This window comes from Engraulis encrasicolus, chromosome 23 (assembly GCF_034702125.1).
Source record: "Engraulis encrasicolus isolate BLACKSEA-1 chromosome 23, IST_EnEncr_1.0, whole genome shotgun sequence".
Taxonomy (NCBI): Eukaryota; Metazoa; Chordata; class Actinopteri; order Clupeiformes; family Engraulidae; genus Engraulis; species Engraulis encrasicolus.
Window position 1 is genome coordinate 43,331,095 of NC_085879.1, and position 17,500 is coordinate 43,348,594.

The 17,500-nt window shown below is 46.2% G+C and overlaps 2 protein-coding genes across 2 annotated transcripts in view; one reads left to right on the top strand and one right to left on the bottom strand.

Moving 5' to 3' along the window:
- lgr4 (leucine-rich repeat containing G protein-coupled receptor 4) overlaps window positions 1-17,500 on the top strand; it is a 169,385-nt gene that overhangs the window by 118,427 nt on the left and 33,458 nt on the right. Inside the window, exon 7 of the mRNA XM_063189953.1 lies at window positions 16,015-16,083. Coding sequence (XP_063046023.1) covers window positions 16,015-16,083 — 69 coding nt within the window. The remainder of the gene's footprint in view (window positions 1-16,014; window positions 16,084-17,500) is intronic.
- Window positions 4,921-9,032, bottom strand: LOC134440668 (uncharacterized). Its single transcript, XM_063190792.1, has one exon. The coding sequence runs from the start codon at window positions 8,995-8,997 to the stop codon at window positions 4,921-4,923; it is 4,077 nt and encodes a 1,358-aa protein (XP_063046862.1). The 5' UTR covers window positions 8,998-9,032.

Here is a 17,500-nt window from a genome sequence, read left to right on the forward strand (position 1 = left end):
ATTCCAATGTTCTTCCAACAGGCAGAGTGGCTTGGCCATGATGTAGTGGTGGCTTGCTTTCTTTTGCTTTTGGTGACATGACATTGTGTGTCTTTTCAGGTGGCTGCATGGGTTTTACCTGTGAGGTTTCCTCAATGTTGTTACTAAGACATGCATTGTGTTCCTGTTTGAAGTTTCCCATCTTCATTTTCCTTTTAACACTGTGTGTATGATCTCCAGTTTTCCTATGGCTTGACCTGGGCACATTCATTTTCCTAGGGGGCAGCGTTGAGCTGGAAAGCCCATTTTCCAATGCTGCCTTGTTTGCCTTGGTCAAGAAAGCTGTGTCTCCAATAGACAGTTTTTCCATTTCCTCTGGTGGAGTGTCCTCTGAAGCCACCAGCTTTTCCAAATGTTTGACAGAAATCCTATTTACTGTCACTGTTCCTTCACCGCCAGCAGCAGATCTTAGTGACCCAAATATCACCCACCCCAGAACTGTTTCTACAAGCCCAGGGACCCCCATTCTGACTATTTACTACCTCCCATGGTTCTAGCAAGTGTGGAGCATTTGTGCCAATCAACAGCTCTACTTTAGAACTAATGGAGGGAATGGTGACCTTACTCAAATGCGCCCAATGCGCCAGGTCAGTCTGCTTGGGGATGCTGCTGGTGGTTACTGGCATTTCCTTTTGTGTGAAGGTGTCAGGAAGGTGAAAGAAGTTGTCGCTGTCCAGTGCTGAAACTTCCAGTTCTGATAAGACATGGGTTGGAAAAGAGGTCACCTGGTTCATTGTGCGCAGACGGATGTTGGTCCTCTTTCCTCTTGCATGGAGGCGTGTCATGAGCTCCTCGGAGCAGAAGGTGGCAGAAGACCCAGGATCCAATAGAGCGTATGTCTGAAAGACTTGGCTGCCCTTTGCTGCCCTGACATTAACTGGGATGATGGAAAGTGTACACTCATTGTCTCCGGCCCCCATATGACAACATAATTCTGCTGCACTACCTGATACAGATGAGATCTCCATTTTCCTTTTCTGTCCATTGTCCTTGGGTTCAATGTGGAGGGTGCTTGGATGGCTTTGCTTGCACATGCTACAGGTCAGACGCCTACTGCAGTCTTTGCTGATGTGCCCTGGGGTGAGACATCCGAAGCATATGCCCCTGGCTTTCAGAAAGTTGAGTTTGTCTCTTTGGGCCTTCTCCTTGAACTTTTTGCACCGGTCTAGTGCATGCTTTGAGCTACAGAAGTGACATGAGGTGTTGGACTTTGGCACTTTAGGAGGAAGAGTAACACTGGTGAAATAGCTACTACTAGATGGCTGGGACTTAGTAGGGGCTTTAGATTTACCTGTAGTTGGCTGGTCTAGAAGATCGCCAAACATTGGGTCACCTGCTATGCGAGCCTGATCTTCCATGAATGAGACAAGGTCTAAGATCCTTACCCTGCTTTTCCTTTGTTGTTGTAGGTCAAAGGCCTTGCTGCGCCATCTCTCCTTCAACTTGAATGGAAGTTTTCCAACAATGCCCTTCATGGTGGATACAGTGTCCAGCTCTTCCATGTAACACATTTCATCCATTGCATTACAACAGCTCCTAATAAACATTGCATATTCCTGTAGCGACTTAGCATCCTCTGATTTCACGTGTGGCCATGACAAAGCCCTTTCCAAGTATGCACAACATATTTTGTACTCATTTCCAAAATTTTCTTTAAGTAATTTCAGAGCCTTTTGGTAGCCTTTATCTGGTGCCATATACTCACAGCTCTTAACTAGCTTTTGTGCTTGGCCTTTGGTGTATTGAATGAGAAATTGAAGTCGGTCTCTGTTGTTGTCGGTTTTACGTTCAATCATATTTTGAAAACTGTGAATGAATGATTTGTATTCAAGTACCTCACCATCGAAGACTGGAATGTTGCCCTGTGGCAAGGTGGATGACAGTTGTTGCTTCATCAGCAGTCTGGTCAGTTCATTTTGGTTTTCCAGTACCTTGATCATATGACGGTCATGCGGTGAGCTGGGCGTACCTGTAGAGGGTGTTTGAGGCTGAGGCTGAAGCTGCGATTGTGGCTGAGGTGCCAGTGGAGGCTGCAGTTGTAGCTGAGGCCGTGGTGTGGGCTGAGGCTGCGGCTGCAGTTGAGACAGAGGCTGTAGCTGAGCTTGTATCTGAGGTGGTGGTTGAGGCTGTAGTTGAAGCCATGTTTGGAGCTGGGGTTGAGCCTGCGGTGGTGGTTGAGGCAGAAGGGCCTGTGGTGGTCGAAACTGCAGTTGAGATTGAGGCTGCTGTGTTCGAAGCTGTGACTGCAACTGCTGAGGCAACAGAGGAGGTTGTAGCTGGGGCCAAGGCGGTTGACTTGGTTGGAGCTGAGGGTGTAGTTGTCGTTGAGACTGTTGCTGTGGTCGGCGTTGAGGCTGCAATGGCGGCGGTTGAAACTGAGGCACCGGCTGTTGAGGCTGAAGCGGTGGTTGAGGCAGAGGTGAAGGTGGAGGCTGAGACTGCTGCTGCAGTTGAAGCGGTGCCTGTGTATGAGGCGGAGGCTGAGACTGCGGCTGAAGCGGAGCTGGTAGCTGAGGTTGCAGTGGCTGAGATAGCAGAGGGGCTCGTAGCTGAGGCTGCAGTAGCGGCCTTGGCTTCAACCACAGTGGCTGCAGTGGCATAGCCTGAGATTCAATAGAAAGACTTGTGGGTGGCTGAGAAGGGGGCTGTGTAGGCAGAGCCTCTTGAGCTGAGCTAACAGCTGGCTGAATTTGGAGTGAGGAAATATTAATATCAGCTCCATGGGGAAGACTAGGCAGTGCAGTGCATTGCACTTGCTCACTGCTGGTGGGCCTATTGGGTAATGTAGCCATGTTGTGATCTGGATTAAGCAGAGGGACATTAACATGTGCAGCATTTACTTTGGGTTTCACTGAGGGGGTGTCAAGAAACGAAATTGGGCTCTCCAGCTCTTCATCCAATTGTTCTGCTTGTGACGCTCCTCCTCCCAGCGCAGACATGTGCGTTGCGTCGAGATCAAACGGAATAGGACCTAAACTGTTATTTTCAGCTGCCTTCAAATAGTTAATTTTTGCGTTTGAGGCATCCAATTTAACACTAAGTTCCAGCGCCTCCCTTTGCTTGCGCAGCAATAATTCCTGTTCCTCAATTGCATGTTTTTGCTGCAGTTTTGACGCTTCAGTCAATAAAGCTTCTCGTTCTGCCTCTGCATTAATGCGCAAAGATCTGGTCGAAGTATGAGATCTGCGCGACGAGGCGTTGGACCTATGCGATTGGACATCAAATAAGTCTGGCTCTACTTGGGAACCGTCAATAATTAAGGGGTCTGCTTCATGTACTTGTACTATATTAGCAGAGGAGGTCACTTCAGTTGCGCTTGGGGAGCTAGAGTTTTCGACAGACTTAATCCATTCAAATACTTTATCAATAAAAGCAGCGATATCTGCAAGCTTCGGTTTATACCAATTTTCCTCATCTTCCACGCGTGTGGTTTCATCAAGCATATCCGCATATGATGCATGCAAGGTTTTGAATTCCTCAAAAAACTCATTAAACTTAGTCATATTTTCTTTCACTTCATCAATAAAGTCATTGTTTTTCATTAAGTCTTTCACAATGTTGATCCTCCTTGTAATGTGAGACACTTTTCCTTGCCTTGCTTTGCGCATTTGCGTCACGGCTTCCTCCTCCATAATTGCAACAGGTGTCTCAGATTCAGTAAATTTTTCGGCCATTGTTCAAACAATAAAGTTCCAAAAGTCTCAAAAATAATGTTTATCTCTCCTTCGAGTAATTCAGTTTCCAATAAACTTCAAAACAGTTCCTTTTCTTTTCAAACATAAACGTCGGGTTTCTTCCAAAATAAACTGTAGGCTATTTGCCGCTTCAATTGTTTGGCCGCCAATTAATTACAAAAATCATGGCGTGCAAAAATTCTTCTCAAAAAACGCGAATCAAACGTCCTTTATAATAATCTTAAAGTTCTTGTCCAACGAAAAAGTTATTTATCTTCTGGCATTTCGCCGTACATACCGTCCAAACAGTGTTTCCTTTGTTCCTTGGTCTTACTTTGGCGCGCACGCCGACAGTTCCAATTATCTCCAGCGCGCAATGCTCCGTTGTCCAAGTGTTCCAAAGTGTTCCATAATCCAAGTTGCAGAAGTCATTTGACTAAATGTACTGGTAAAAACAGGTTTTTGCTTTCCCTGTAGCAGAAGTCCTATCTGTTTTGCCCAGAGATGAAGAGGCAGGTTCCACAGTGTCAGACTCACACTCTTAAAGATCCAAGGAGATGGTTTTGTCCATTATGTTGCCGGGTTTTATTACAAAATAAAATAAATACAAACAAAAGGATGCAATGGGATGCAAAATGATTAAAGTCTTTGAAATTACACAACTGCAGAGCAAAGCCAATCTTAATGCAGGTAAGCAGAGTATATTTCAGTCAGGTTAACGAGTGACAAGCGAGCGAGGTCAAATGACTGTATCCTGCGGCCTGCTCTCCTCCAGTCATGCGTGGTTGGCATCCATTTATGCGATCACGGTGGCACCTTTCACCACCTGTAGAGGGCGCAGTCTCGCAAATACAGAAAACAACAAAATATGAGCTCAAGCAAAAATAAATGTCAATGCGGCTCCTACACACCGGCCCCCAATTGTTCTTTAAGAACCAATTACTTAAAATATCCAAACAAAGGGAGCCGAGTATCAAGTACTTGAATGCATAACAAAAGGTAGCCCAGATAGGGCCGTATTCAATAACTGATTCATTTAAATATCAATAAATGAAGTATGTACAATTAAATGACAAATGATGAATGATAACATTACTTTCCTGTGTAATGTGATCAGGAACATCATTGGGTTTCATCGTCAGCCTCCAGGCTGCGGCACAGCTAGGTCATGGGCCTCTGAAGGACTGACATCTTGGTCTTCAGCTTTTCAGCCTGGACCAGGTTTCTTGCATCGCATGTGGTCTTCATCTTTCCTCTTGGTGGCCTGGATCATTGTAGAGCATCGGGATTCAGCATCTGCCTTGTCCTTTTCCTGTGATGCGCTGTCCACCAACTCAGGTTCTGACCATCTTCTGCCTTCAGGTTCCACTTCGCATGGGTGGTGCTTTGAGATGATGGGTTCTTCTTTTTTCCAGAAGACTGATGACTCCATGTCCAGGGGTAGTCCTCTCCTCAGCATCCGGTCCTCCTTCTCCAGTAGTGCAGTGGCTGCCAGCTCCAATCCTGGCACTGCGATGTTCTGTGGAGGGTGAATTCTGGACATTTCAAGTTCTGATTTGACATGCACTACATTCTGCTTGTTCACCTGTCTGATGTTGCTCACACAGCCATAGCCGCTCACTCTAGCATCAGCATGGGGAGACGATGATGTGGTGGGCTCCTGTAACAGCTGCTTGACTGGAGAGATGAGAAGACCAAGAAAGCAGAGTGCAAAGACAAAAATGACAACTGAAAGTATGCTTGTGCAGTTGTGAGATTTCGGACTTGCCTGGATTTTGGAGCGAAAGTCTTCTCCCCTCTGTGATTCCAATGTTCTTCCAACAGGCAGAGTGGCTTGGCCATGATGTAGTGGTGGCTTGCTTTCTTTTGCTTTTGGTGACATGACATTGTGTGTCTTTTCAGGTGGCTGCATGGGTTTTACCTGTGAGGTTTCCTCAATGTTGTTACTAAGACATGCATTGTGTTCCTGTTTGAAGTTTCCCATCTTCATTTTCCTTTTAACACTGTGTGTATGATCTCCAGTTTTCCTATGGCTTGACCTGGGCACATTCATTTTCCTAGGGGGCAGCGTTGAGCTGGAAAGCCCATTTTCCAATGCTGCCTTGTTTGCCTTGGTCAAGAAAGCTGTGTCTCCAATAGACAGTTTTTCCATTTCCTCTGGTGGAGTGTCCTCTGAAGCCACCAGCTTTTCCAAATGTTTGACAGAAATCCTATTTACTGTCACTGTTCCTTCACCGCCAGCAGCAGATCTTAGTGACCCAAATATCACCCACCCCAGAACTGTTCTACAAGCCCAGGGACCCCCATTCTGACTATTTACTACCTCCCATGGTTCTAGCAAGTGTGGAGCATTTGTGCCAATCAACAGCTCTACTTTAGAACTAATGGAGGGAATGGTGACCTTACTCAAATGCGCCCAATGCGCCAGGTCAGTCTGCTTGGGGATGCTGCTGGTGGTTACTGGCATTTCCTTTTGTGTGAAGGTGTCAGGAAGGTGAAAGAAGTTGTCGCTGTCCAGTGCTGAAACTTCCAGTTCTGATAAGACATGGGTTGGAAAAGAGGTCACCTGGTTCATTGTGCGCAGACGGATGTTGGTCCTCTTTCCTCTTGCATGGAGGCGTGTCATGAGCTCCTCGGAGCAGAAGGTGGCAGAAGACCCAGGATCCAATAGAGCGTATGTCTGAAAGACTTGGCTGCCCTTTGCTGCCCTGACATTAACTGGGATGATGGAAAGTGTACACTCATTGTCTCCGGCCCCCATATGACAACATAATTCTGCTGCACTACCTGATACAGATGAGATCTCCATTTTCCTTTTCTGTCCATTGTCCTTGGGTTCAATGTGGAGGGTGCTTGGATGGCTTTGCTTGCACATGCTACAGGTCAGACGCCTACTGCAGTCTTTGCTGATGTGCCCTGGGGTGAGACATCCGAAGCATATGCCCCTGGCTTTCAGAAAGTTGAGTTTGTCTCTTTGGGCCTTCTCCTTGAACTTTTTGCACCGGTCTAGTGCATGCTTTGAGCTACAGAAGTGACATGAGGTGTTGGACTTTGGCACTTTAGGAGGAAGAGTAACACTGGTGAAATAGCTACTACTAGATGGCTGGGACTTAGTAGGGGCTTTAGATTTACCTGTAGTTGGCTGGTCTAGAAGATCGCCAAACATTGGGTCACCTGCTATGCGAGCCTGATCTTCCATGAATGAGACAAGGTCTAAGATCCTTACCCTGCTTTTCCTTTGTTGTTGTAGGTCAAAGGCCTTGCTGCGCCATCTCTCCTTCAACTTGAATGGAAGTTTTCCAACAATGCCCTTCATGGTGGATACAGTGTCCAGCTCTTCCATGTAACACATTTCATCCATTGCATTACAACAGCTCCTAATAAACATTGCATATTCCTGTAGCGACTTAGCATCCTCTGATTTCACGTGTGGCCATGACAAAGCCCTTTCCAAGTATGCACAACATATTTTGTACTCATTTCCAAAATTTTCTTTAAGTAATTTCAGAGCCTTTTGGTAGCCTTTATCTGGTGCCATATACTCACAGCTCTTAACTAGCTTTTGTGCTTGGCCTTTGGTGTATTGAATGAGAAATTGAAGTCGGTCTCTGTTGTTGTCGGTTTTACGTTCAATCATATTTTGAAAACTGTGAATGAATGATTTGTATTCAAGTACCTCACCATCGAAGACTGGAATGTTGCCCTGTGGCAAGGTGGATGACAGTTGTTGCTTCATCAGCAGTCTGGTCAGTTCATTTTGGTTTTCCAGTACCTTGATCATATGACGGTCATGCGGTGAGCTGGGCGTACCTGTAGAGGGTGTTTGAGGCTGAGGCTGAAGCTGCGATTGTGGCTGAGGTGCCAGTGGAGGCTGCAGTTGTAGCTGAGGCCGTGGTGTGGGCTGAGGCTGCGGCTGCAGTTGAGACAGAGGCTGTAGCTGAGCTTGTATCTGAGGTGGTGGTTGAGGCTGTAGTTGAAGCCATGTTTGGAGCTGGGGTTGAGCCTGCGGTGGTGGTTGAGGCAGAAGGGCCTGTGGTGGTCGAAACTGCAGTTGAGATTGAGGCTGCTGTGTTCGAAGCTGTGACTGCAACTGCTGAGGCAACAGAGGAGGTTGTAGCTGGGGCCAAGGCGGTTGACTTGGTTGGAGCTGAGGGTGTAGTTGTCGTTGAGACTGTTGCTGTGGTCGGCGTTGAGGCTGCAATGGCGGCGGTTGAAACTGAGGCACCGGCTGTTGAGGCTGAAGCGGTGGTTGAGGCAGAGGTGAAGGTGGAGGCTGAGACTGCTGCTGCAGTTGAAGCGGTGCCTGTGTATGAGGCGGAGGCTGAGACTGCGGCTGAAGCGGAGCTGGTAGCTGAGGTTGCAGTGGCTGAGATAGCAGAGGGGCTTGTAGCTGAGGCTGCAGTAGCGGCCTTGGCTTCAACCACAGTGGCTGCAGTGGCATAGCCTGAGATTCAATAGAAAGACTTGTGGGTGGCTGAGAAGGGGGCTGTGTAGGCAGAGCCTCTTGAGCTGAGCTAACAGCTGGCTGAATTTGGAGTGAGGAAATATTAATATCAGCTCCATGGGGAAGACTAGGCAGTGCAGTGCATTGCACTTGCTCACTGCTGGTGGGCCTATTGGGTAATGTAGCCATGTTGTGATCTGGATTAAGCAGAGGGACATTAACATGTGCAGCATTTACTTTGGGTTTCACTGAGGGGGTGTCAAGAAACGAAATTGGGCTCTCCAGCTCTTCATCCAATTGTTCTGCTTGTGACGCTCCTCCTCCCAGCGCAGACATGTGCGTTGCGTCGAGATCAAACGGAATAGGACCTAAACTGTTATTTTCAGCTGCCTTCAAATAGTTAATTTTTGCGTTTGAGGCATCCAATTTAACACTAAGTTCCAGCGCCTCCCTTTGCTTGCGCAGCAATAATTCCTGTTCCTCAATTGCATGTTTTTGCTGCAGTTTTGACGCTTCAGTCAATAAAGCTTCTCGTTCTGCCTCTGCATTAATGCGCAAAGATCTGGTCGAAGTATGAGATCTGCGCGACGAGGCGTTGGACCTATGCGATTGGACATCAAATAAGTCTAGCTCTGCTTGGGCACCGTCAATAATTAAGGGGTCTGCTTCATGTACTTGTACTATATTAGCAGAGGAGGTCACTTCAGTTGCGCTTGGGGAGCTAGAGTTTTCGACAGACTTAATCCATTCAAATACTTTATCAATAAAAGCAGCGATATCTGCAAGCTTCGGTTTATACCAATTTTCCTCATCTTCCACGCGTGTGGTTTCATCAAGCATATCCGCATATGATGCATGCAAGGTTTTGAATTCCTCAAAAAACTCATTAAACTTAGTCATATTTTCTTTCACTTCATCAATAAAGTCATTGTTTTTCATTAAGTCTTTCACTATGTCGATCCTCCTTGTAATGTGAGACACTTTTCCTTGCCTTGCTTTGCGCATTTGCATCACGGCTTCCTCCTCCATAATTGCAACAGGTGTCTCAGATTCAGTAAATTTTTCGGCCATTGTTCAAACAATAAAGTTCCAAAAGTCTCAAAAATAATGTTTATCTCTCCTTCGAGTAATTCAGTTTCCAATAAACTTCAAAACAGTTCCTTTTCTTTTCAAACATAAACGTCGGGTTTCTTCCAAAATAAACTGTAGGCTATTTGCCGCTTCAATTGTTTGGCCGCCAATTAATTACAAAAATCATGGCGTGCAAAAATTCTTCTCAAAAAACGCGAATCAAACGTCCTTTATAATAATCTTAAAGTTCTTGTCCAACGAAAAAGTTATTTATCTTCTGGCATTTCGCCGTACATACCGTCCAAACAGTGTTTCCTTTGTTCCTTGGTCTTACTTTGGCGCGCACGCCGAGAGTTCCAATTATCTCCAGCGCGCAATGCTCCGTTGTCCAAGTGTTCCAAAGTGTTCCATAATCCAAGTTGCAGAAGTCATTTGACTAAATGTACTGGTAAAAACAGGTTTTTGCTTTCCCTGTAGCAGAAGTCCTATCTGTTTTGCCCAGAGATGAAGAGGCAGGTTCCACAGTGTCAGACTCACACTCTTAAAGATCCAAGGAGATGGTTTTGTCCATTATGTTGCCGGGTTTTATTACAAAATAAAATAAATACAAACAAAAGGATGCAATGGGATGCAAAATGATTAAAGTCTTTGAAATTACACAACTGCAGAGCAAAGCCAATCTTAATGCAGGTAAGCAGAGTATATTTCAGTCAGGTTAACGAGTGACAAGCGAGCGAGGTCAAATGACTGTATCCTGCGGCCTGCTCTCCTCCAGTCATGCGTGGTTGGCATCCATTTATGCGATCACGGTGGCACCATTCACCACCTGTAGAGGGCGCAGTCTCGCAAATACAGAAAACAACAAAATATGAGCTCAAGCAAAAATAAATGTCAATGCGGCTCCTACACACCGGCCCCCAATTGTTCTTTAAGAACCAATTACTTAAAATATCCAAACAAAGGGAGCCGAGTATCAAGTACTTGAATGCATAACAAAAGGTAGCCCAGATAGGGCCGTATTCAATAACTGATTCATTTAAATATCAATAAATGAAGTATGTACAATTAAATGACAAATGATGATGATAACTTTACTTTCCTGTGTAATGTGATTAGGAACATCATCGGGTTTCATCGTCAGCCTCCAGGCTGCGGCACAGCTAGGTCATGGGCCTCTGAAGGACTGACATCTTGGTCTTCAGCTTTTCAGCCTGGACCAGGTTTCTTGCATCGCATGTGGTCTTCATCTTTCCTCTTGGTGGCCTGGATCATTGTAGAGCATCGGGATTCAGCATCTGCCTTGTCCTTTTCCTGTGATGCGCTGTCCACCAACTCAGGTTCTGACCATCTTCTGCCTTCAGGTTCCACTTCGCATGGGTGGTGCTTTGAGATGATGGGTTCTTCTTTTTTCCAGAAGACTGATGACTCCATGTCCAGGGGTAGTCCTCTCCTCAGCATCCGGTCCTCCTTCTCCAGTAGTGCAGTGGCTGCCAGCTCCAATCCTGGCACTGCGATGTTCTGTGGAGGGTGAATTCTGGACATTTCAAGTTCTGATTTGACATGCACTACATTCTGCTTGTTCACCTGTCTGATGTTGCTCACACAGCCATAGCCGCTCACACTGGCATCAGCATGGGGAGACGATGATGTGGTGGGCTCCTGTAGCAGCTGCTTGACTGGAGAGATGAGAAGACCAAGAAAGCAGAGTGCAAAGACAAAAATGACAACTGAAAGTATGCTTGTGCAGTTGTGAGATTTCGGACTTGCCTGGATTTTGGAGCGAAAGTCTTCTCCCCTCTGTGATTCCAATGTTCTTCCAACAGGCAGAGTGGCTTGGCCATGATGTAGTGGTGGCTTGCTTTCTTTTGCTTTTGGTGACATGACATTGTGTGTCTTTTCAGGTGGCTGCATGGGTTTTACCTGTGAGGTTTCCTCAATGTTGTTACTAAGACATGCATTGTGTTCCTGTTTGAAGTTTCCCATCTTCATTTTCCTTTTAACACTGTGTGTATGATCTCCAGTTTTCCTATGGCTTGACCTGGGCACATTCATTTTCCTAGGGGGCAGCGTTGAGCTGGAAAGCCCATTTTCCAATGCTGCCTTGTTTGCCTTGGTCAAGAAAGCTGTGTCTCCAATAGACAGTTTTTCCATTTCCTCTGGTGGAGTGTCCTCTGAAGCCACCAGCTTTTCCAAATGTTTGACAGAAATCCTATTTACTGTCACTGTTCCTTCACCGCCAGCAGCAGATCTTAGTGACCCAAATATCACCCACCCCAGAACTGTTCTACAAGCCCAGGGACCCCCATTCTGACTATTTACTACCTCCCATGGTTCTAGCAAGTGTGGAGCATTTGTGCCAATCAACAGCTCTACTTTAGAACTAATGGAGGGAATGGTGACCTTACTCAAATGCGCCCAATGCGCCAGGTCAGTCTGCTTGGGGATGCTGCTGGTGGTTACTGGCATTTCCTTTTGTGTGAAGGTGTCAGGAAGGTGAAAGAAGTTGTCGCTGTCCAGTGCTGAAACTTCCAGTTCTGATAAGACATGGGTTGGAAAAGAGGTCACCTGGTTCATTGTGCGCAGACGGATGTTGGTCCTCTTTCCTCTTGCATGGAGGCGTGTCATGAGCTCCTCGGAGCAGAAGGTGGCAGAAGACCCAGGATCCAATAGAGCGTATGTCTGAAAGACTTGGCTGCCCTTTGCTGCCCTGACATTAACTGGGATGATGGAAAGTGTACACTCATTGTCTCCGGCCCCCATATGACAACATAATTCTGCTGCACTACCTGATACAGATGAGATCTCCATTTTCCTTTTCTGTCCATTGTCCTTGGGTTCAATGTGGAGGGTGCTTGGATGGCTTTGCTTGCACATGCTACAGGTCAGACGCCTACTGCAGTCTTTGCTGATGTGCCCTGGGGTGAGACATCCGAAGCATATGCCCCTGGCTTTCAGAAAGTTGAGTTTGTCTCTTTGGGCCTTCTCCTTGAACTTTTTGCACCGGTCTAGTGCATGCTTTGAGCTACAGAAGTGACATGAGGTGTTGGACTTTGGCACTTTAGGAGGAAGAGTAACACTGGTGAAATAGCTACTACTAGATGGCTGGGACTTAGTAGGGGCTTTAGATTTACCTGTAGTTGGCTGGTCTAGAAGATCGCCAAACATTGGGTCACCTGCTATGCGAGCCTGATCTTCCATGAATGAGACAAGGTCTAAGATCCTTACCCTGCTTTTCCTTTGTTGTTGTAGGTCAAAGGCCTTGCTGCGCCATCTCTCCTTCAACTTGAATGGAAGTTTTCCAACAATGCCCTTCATGGTGGATACAGTGTCCAGCTCTTCCATGTAACACATTTCATCCATTGCATTACAACAGCTCCTAATAAACATTGCATATTCCTGTAGCGACTTAGCATCCTCTGATTTCACGTGTGGCCATGACAAAGCCCTTTCCAAGTATGCACAACATATTTTGTACTCATTTCCAAAATTTTCTTTAAGTAATTTCAGAGCCTTTTGGTAGCCTTTATCTGGTGCCATATACTCACAGCTCTTAACTAGCTTTTGTGCTTGGCCTTTGGTGTATTGAATGAGAAATTGAAGTCGGTCTCTGTTGTTGTCGGTTTTACGTTCAATCATATTTTGAAAACTGTGAATGAATGATTTGTATTCAAGTACCTCACCATCGAAGACTGGAATGTTGCCCTGTGGCAAGGTGGATGACAGTTGTTGCTTCATCAGCAGTCTGGTCAGTTCATTTTGGTTTTCCAGTACCTTGATCATATGACGGTCATGCGGTGAGCTGGGCGTACCTGTAGAGGGTGTTTGAGGCTGAGGCTGAAGCTGCGATTGTGGCTGAGGTGCCAGTGGAGGCTGCAGTTGTAGCTGAGGCCGTGGTGTGGGCTGAGGCTGCGGCTGCAGTTGAGACAGAGGCTGTAGCTGAGCTTGTATCTGAGGTGGTGGTTGAGGCTGTAGTTGAAGCCATGTTTGGAGCTGGGGTTGAGCCTGCGGTGGTGGTTGAGGCAGAAGGGCCTGTGGTGGTCGAAACTGCAGTTGAGATTGAGGCTGCTGTGTTCGAAGCTGTGACTGCAACTGCTGAGGCAACAGAGGAGGTTGTAGCTGGGGCCAAGGCGGTTGACTTGGTTGGAGCTGAGGGTGTAGTTGTCGTTGAGACTGTTGCTGTGGTCGGCGTTGAGGCTGCAATGGCGGCGGTTGAAACTGAGGCACCGGCTGTTGAGGCTGAAGCGGTGGTTGAGGCAGAGGTGAAGGTGGAGGCTGAGACTGCTGCTGCAGTTGAAGCGGTGCCTGTGTATGAGGCGGAGGCTGAGACTGCGGCTGAAGCGGAGCTGGTAGCTGAGGTTGCAGTGGCTGAGATAGCAGAGGGGCTTGTAGCTGAGGCTGCAGTAGCGGCCTTGGCTTCAACCACAGTGGCTGCAGTGGCATAGCCTGAGATTCAATAGAAAGACTTGTGGGTGGCTGAGAAGGGGGCTGTGTAGGCAGAGCCTCTTGAGCTGAGCTAACAGCTGGCTGAATTTGGAGTGAGGAAATATTAATATCAGCTCCATGGGGAAGACTAGGCAGTGCAGTGCATTGCACTTGCTCACTGCTGGTGGGCCTATTGGGTAATGTAGCCATGTTGTGATCTGGATTAAGCAGAGGGACATTAACATGTGCAGCATTTACTTTGGGTTTCACTGAGGGGGTGTCAAGAAACGAAATTGGGCTCTCCAGCTCTTCATCCAATTGTTCTGCTTGTGACGCTCCTCCTCCCAGCGCAGACATGTGCGTTGCGTCGAGATCAAACGGAATAGGACCTAAACTGTTATTTTCAGCTGCCTTCAAATAGTTAATTTTTGCGTTTGAGGCATCCAATTTAACACTAAGTTCCAGCGCCTCCCTTTGCTTGCGCAGCAATAATTCCTGTTCCTCAATTGCATGTTTTTGCTGCAGTTTTGACGCTTCAGTCAATAAAGCTTCTCGTTCTGCCTCTGCATTAATGCGCAAAGATCTGGTCGAAGTATGAGATCTGCGCGACGAGGCGTTGGACCTATGCGATTGGACATCAAATAAGTCTAGCTCTGCTTGGGCACCGTCAATAATTAAGGGGTCTGCTTCATGTACTTGTACTATATTAGCAGAGGAGGTCACTTCAGTTGCGCTTGGGGAGCTAGAGTTTTCGACAGACTTAATCCATTCAAATACTTTATCAATAAAAGCAGCGATATCTGCAAGCTTCGGTTTATACCAATTTTCCTCATCTTCCACGCGTGTGGTTTCATCAAGCATATCCGCATATGATGCATGCAAGGTTTTGAATTCCTCAAAAAACTCATTAAACTTAGTCATATTTTCTTTCACTTCATCAATAAAGTCATTGTTTTTCATTAAGTCTTTCACTATGTCGATCCTCCTTGTAATGTGAGACACTTTTCCTTGCCTTGCTTTGCGCATTTGCGTCACGGCTTCCTCCTCCATAATTGCAACAGGTGTCTCAGATTCAGTTAATTTTTCGGCCATTGTTCAAACAATAAAGTTCCAAAAGTCTCAAAAATAATGTTTATCTCTCCTTCGAGTAATTCAGTTTCCAATAAACTTCAAAACAGTTCCTTTTCTTTTCAAACATAAACGTCGGGTTTCTTCCAAAATAAACTGTAGGCTATTTGCCGCTTCAACTGTTTGGCCGTCAATTAATTACAAAAATCATGGCGTGCAAAAATTCTTCACAAAAAACGCGAATCAAACGTCCTTTATAATAATCTTAAAGTTCTTGTCCAACGAAAAAGTAATTTATCTTCTGGCATTTCGCCGTACATACCGTCCAAACAGTGTTCCTTTGTCTTACTTTGGCGCGCACGCCGAGAGCTCCAATTATCTCCAGCGCGCAGTGCTCCGTTGTCCAAGCGTTCCAAAGTGTTCTATAATCCAAGTTGCAGAAGTCATTTGGCTAAATGTACTGGTAAAAACAGGTTTTTGCTTTCCCTGTAGCAGAAGTCCTATCTGTTTTGCCCAGAGATGAAGAGGCAGGTTCCACAGTGTCAGACTCACACTCTTAAAGATCCAAGGAGATGGTTTTGTCCATTATGTTGCCGGGTTTTATTACAAAATAAAATAAATACAAACAAAAGGATGCAATGGGATGCAAAATGATTAAAGTCTTTGAAATTACACAACTGCAGAGCAAAGCCAATCTTAATGCAGGTAAGCAGAGTATATTTCAGTCAGGTTAACGAGTGACAAGCGAGCGAGGTCAAATGACTGTATCCTGCGGCCTGCTCTCCTCCAGTCATGCGTGGTTGGCATCCATTTATGCGATCACGGTGGCACCTTTCACCATCTGTAGAGGGCGCAGTCTCGCAAAATACAGAAAACAACAAAATATGAGCTCAAGCAAAAATAAATGTCAATGCGGCTCCTACAATAGAATTGGGCGGCATTTTGTGCTTCTAGGCGGATTTTGAGCATTTTTTGGGCTGGAAATCATCAGCCTCATCTGGCAACCCTGGCCCTGGTTAATATGGTGTCCAGGATGATGAGATGTGATGGGATGGGATGCGGCTGTTTGCGACAGGCGCACAGAAATATAATGTGTGTGTGTCTCTCTCTCTGTGTGTGTGTGTGTGTGTGTGTGTGTTTGTCTGTGTGTGTGTGTGTGTTTGTCTGTGTGTGTGTGTGTTTGTCTGTGTGTGTGTGTGTGTGTGTGTGTGTGTGTGTGTGTGTGTGTGTGTGTGTGTGTGTGTGTGTGTGTGTGTGTGTGTGTGTGTGTGTGTGTGTGTGTCTCGGTCTCTCCAGGGATCTGAACTTCAACAGTCTCCACAGCTTCCCCGAGGCCATCCAGAGGCTACCAAAACTGAAAGAGCTGTGAGTACACACACACACACACACACACACACACACACACACACACACACACACACACACACACACACACACACACACACACACACACACACACACACACACACACACACACTACCACACTTGTACCCCCTACATAGCTACAAGTTAACGCAGCCGACAGGTGTGAGCCTAGATGTGCCAACAGCAGGCAGAGAGAGATGAGGTGTGTGTGTGCGTGTGTGCGTGTGTGCGTGTGTGTGTGTCTGTCTTTCTGTCTGTCTGTCTGTCCGTCTGTCTGTATGTCTCTGAGTGTGTGTGTGTGTGTGTGTGTGTGTGTGTGTGTGTGTGTGTGTGTGTGTGTGTGTGTGTGTGTGTGTGTGTGTGTGTGCGTGTGTGTGTGCGTGTGTGTGTGTTATTGAATGAGCTAGTGTGCGTGTGTGTGCGTGTTTTATTGAATGAGCTAGTGTGTGTGTGTGTGTGTGTGTGTTATTGAATGAGCTAGTGTGTGTGTGTGTGTGTGTGTGTGTGTGTGTGTGTGTGTGTGTGTGTGTGTGTGTGTGTGTGTGTGTGTGTGTGTGTGTGTGTGTGCGTGCGTGCCTGTGTGCGTGCGTGCGTGTGTGTGTGTGTGTGGGTGTGTGCAATGAGGTAAAAATAGGCAAAAACATACAAAGCTGTGAGAAGAGAAAGAGAATGTTGACCCAGATGTCACAAGAGTTCAAAAGCACAGCTCTGTTTTGATACACACGCGCGCACACACACACACGCACACGCACACACATACAATGATGCCCACATAAACATGCACAAACAAATGTGCATGCAGAAATCTTCATGCAGTTATGTACATACACGCACACACACGCGCACACACACACACACACACACACACACACACACACACACACACACACACACACACACACACACACACACACACACACACACACACACACACACACGTTCAGTATGCATGTGTGTGGTGCGTGTGTGTGTCAGTCTACCAGAGAGAACGAGGGGAGCAAGGGAGTAATAATAAGATGGAGAGAGAGAGAGCAAACGGCCGCTGGTGAGAGATGGGAACTGCGAGAGAAGGATGCAGAGATAGCATAAAGGGAGAAGGAAAGATAGTTTTTAAAAAAGTCTATTGAAAGGGCATGCCTCTCTAGGGCTGCACAATTAATGGAAAATAATCGAAAATCGTGATAAATTAGTGAAATCGAAGTCGAAACTTTAATCGTGATTTAATCATGGCAATAGTGACCTACCTTTGGGAGCGTCCTTGAAGCCAGAACATACTGACAGGCTGGTGTTTCTGGCCAGAAATCTGTCCAATAAGTTTCATGCTATTGTCTTAACATAATTATTACAATTCATTTTATTTAGCTCATCCCGTATATAGTTCATTGTTGGTTATATTTCATCTTCTTATAATTAAAAA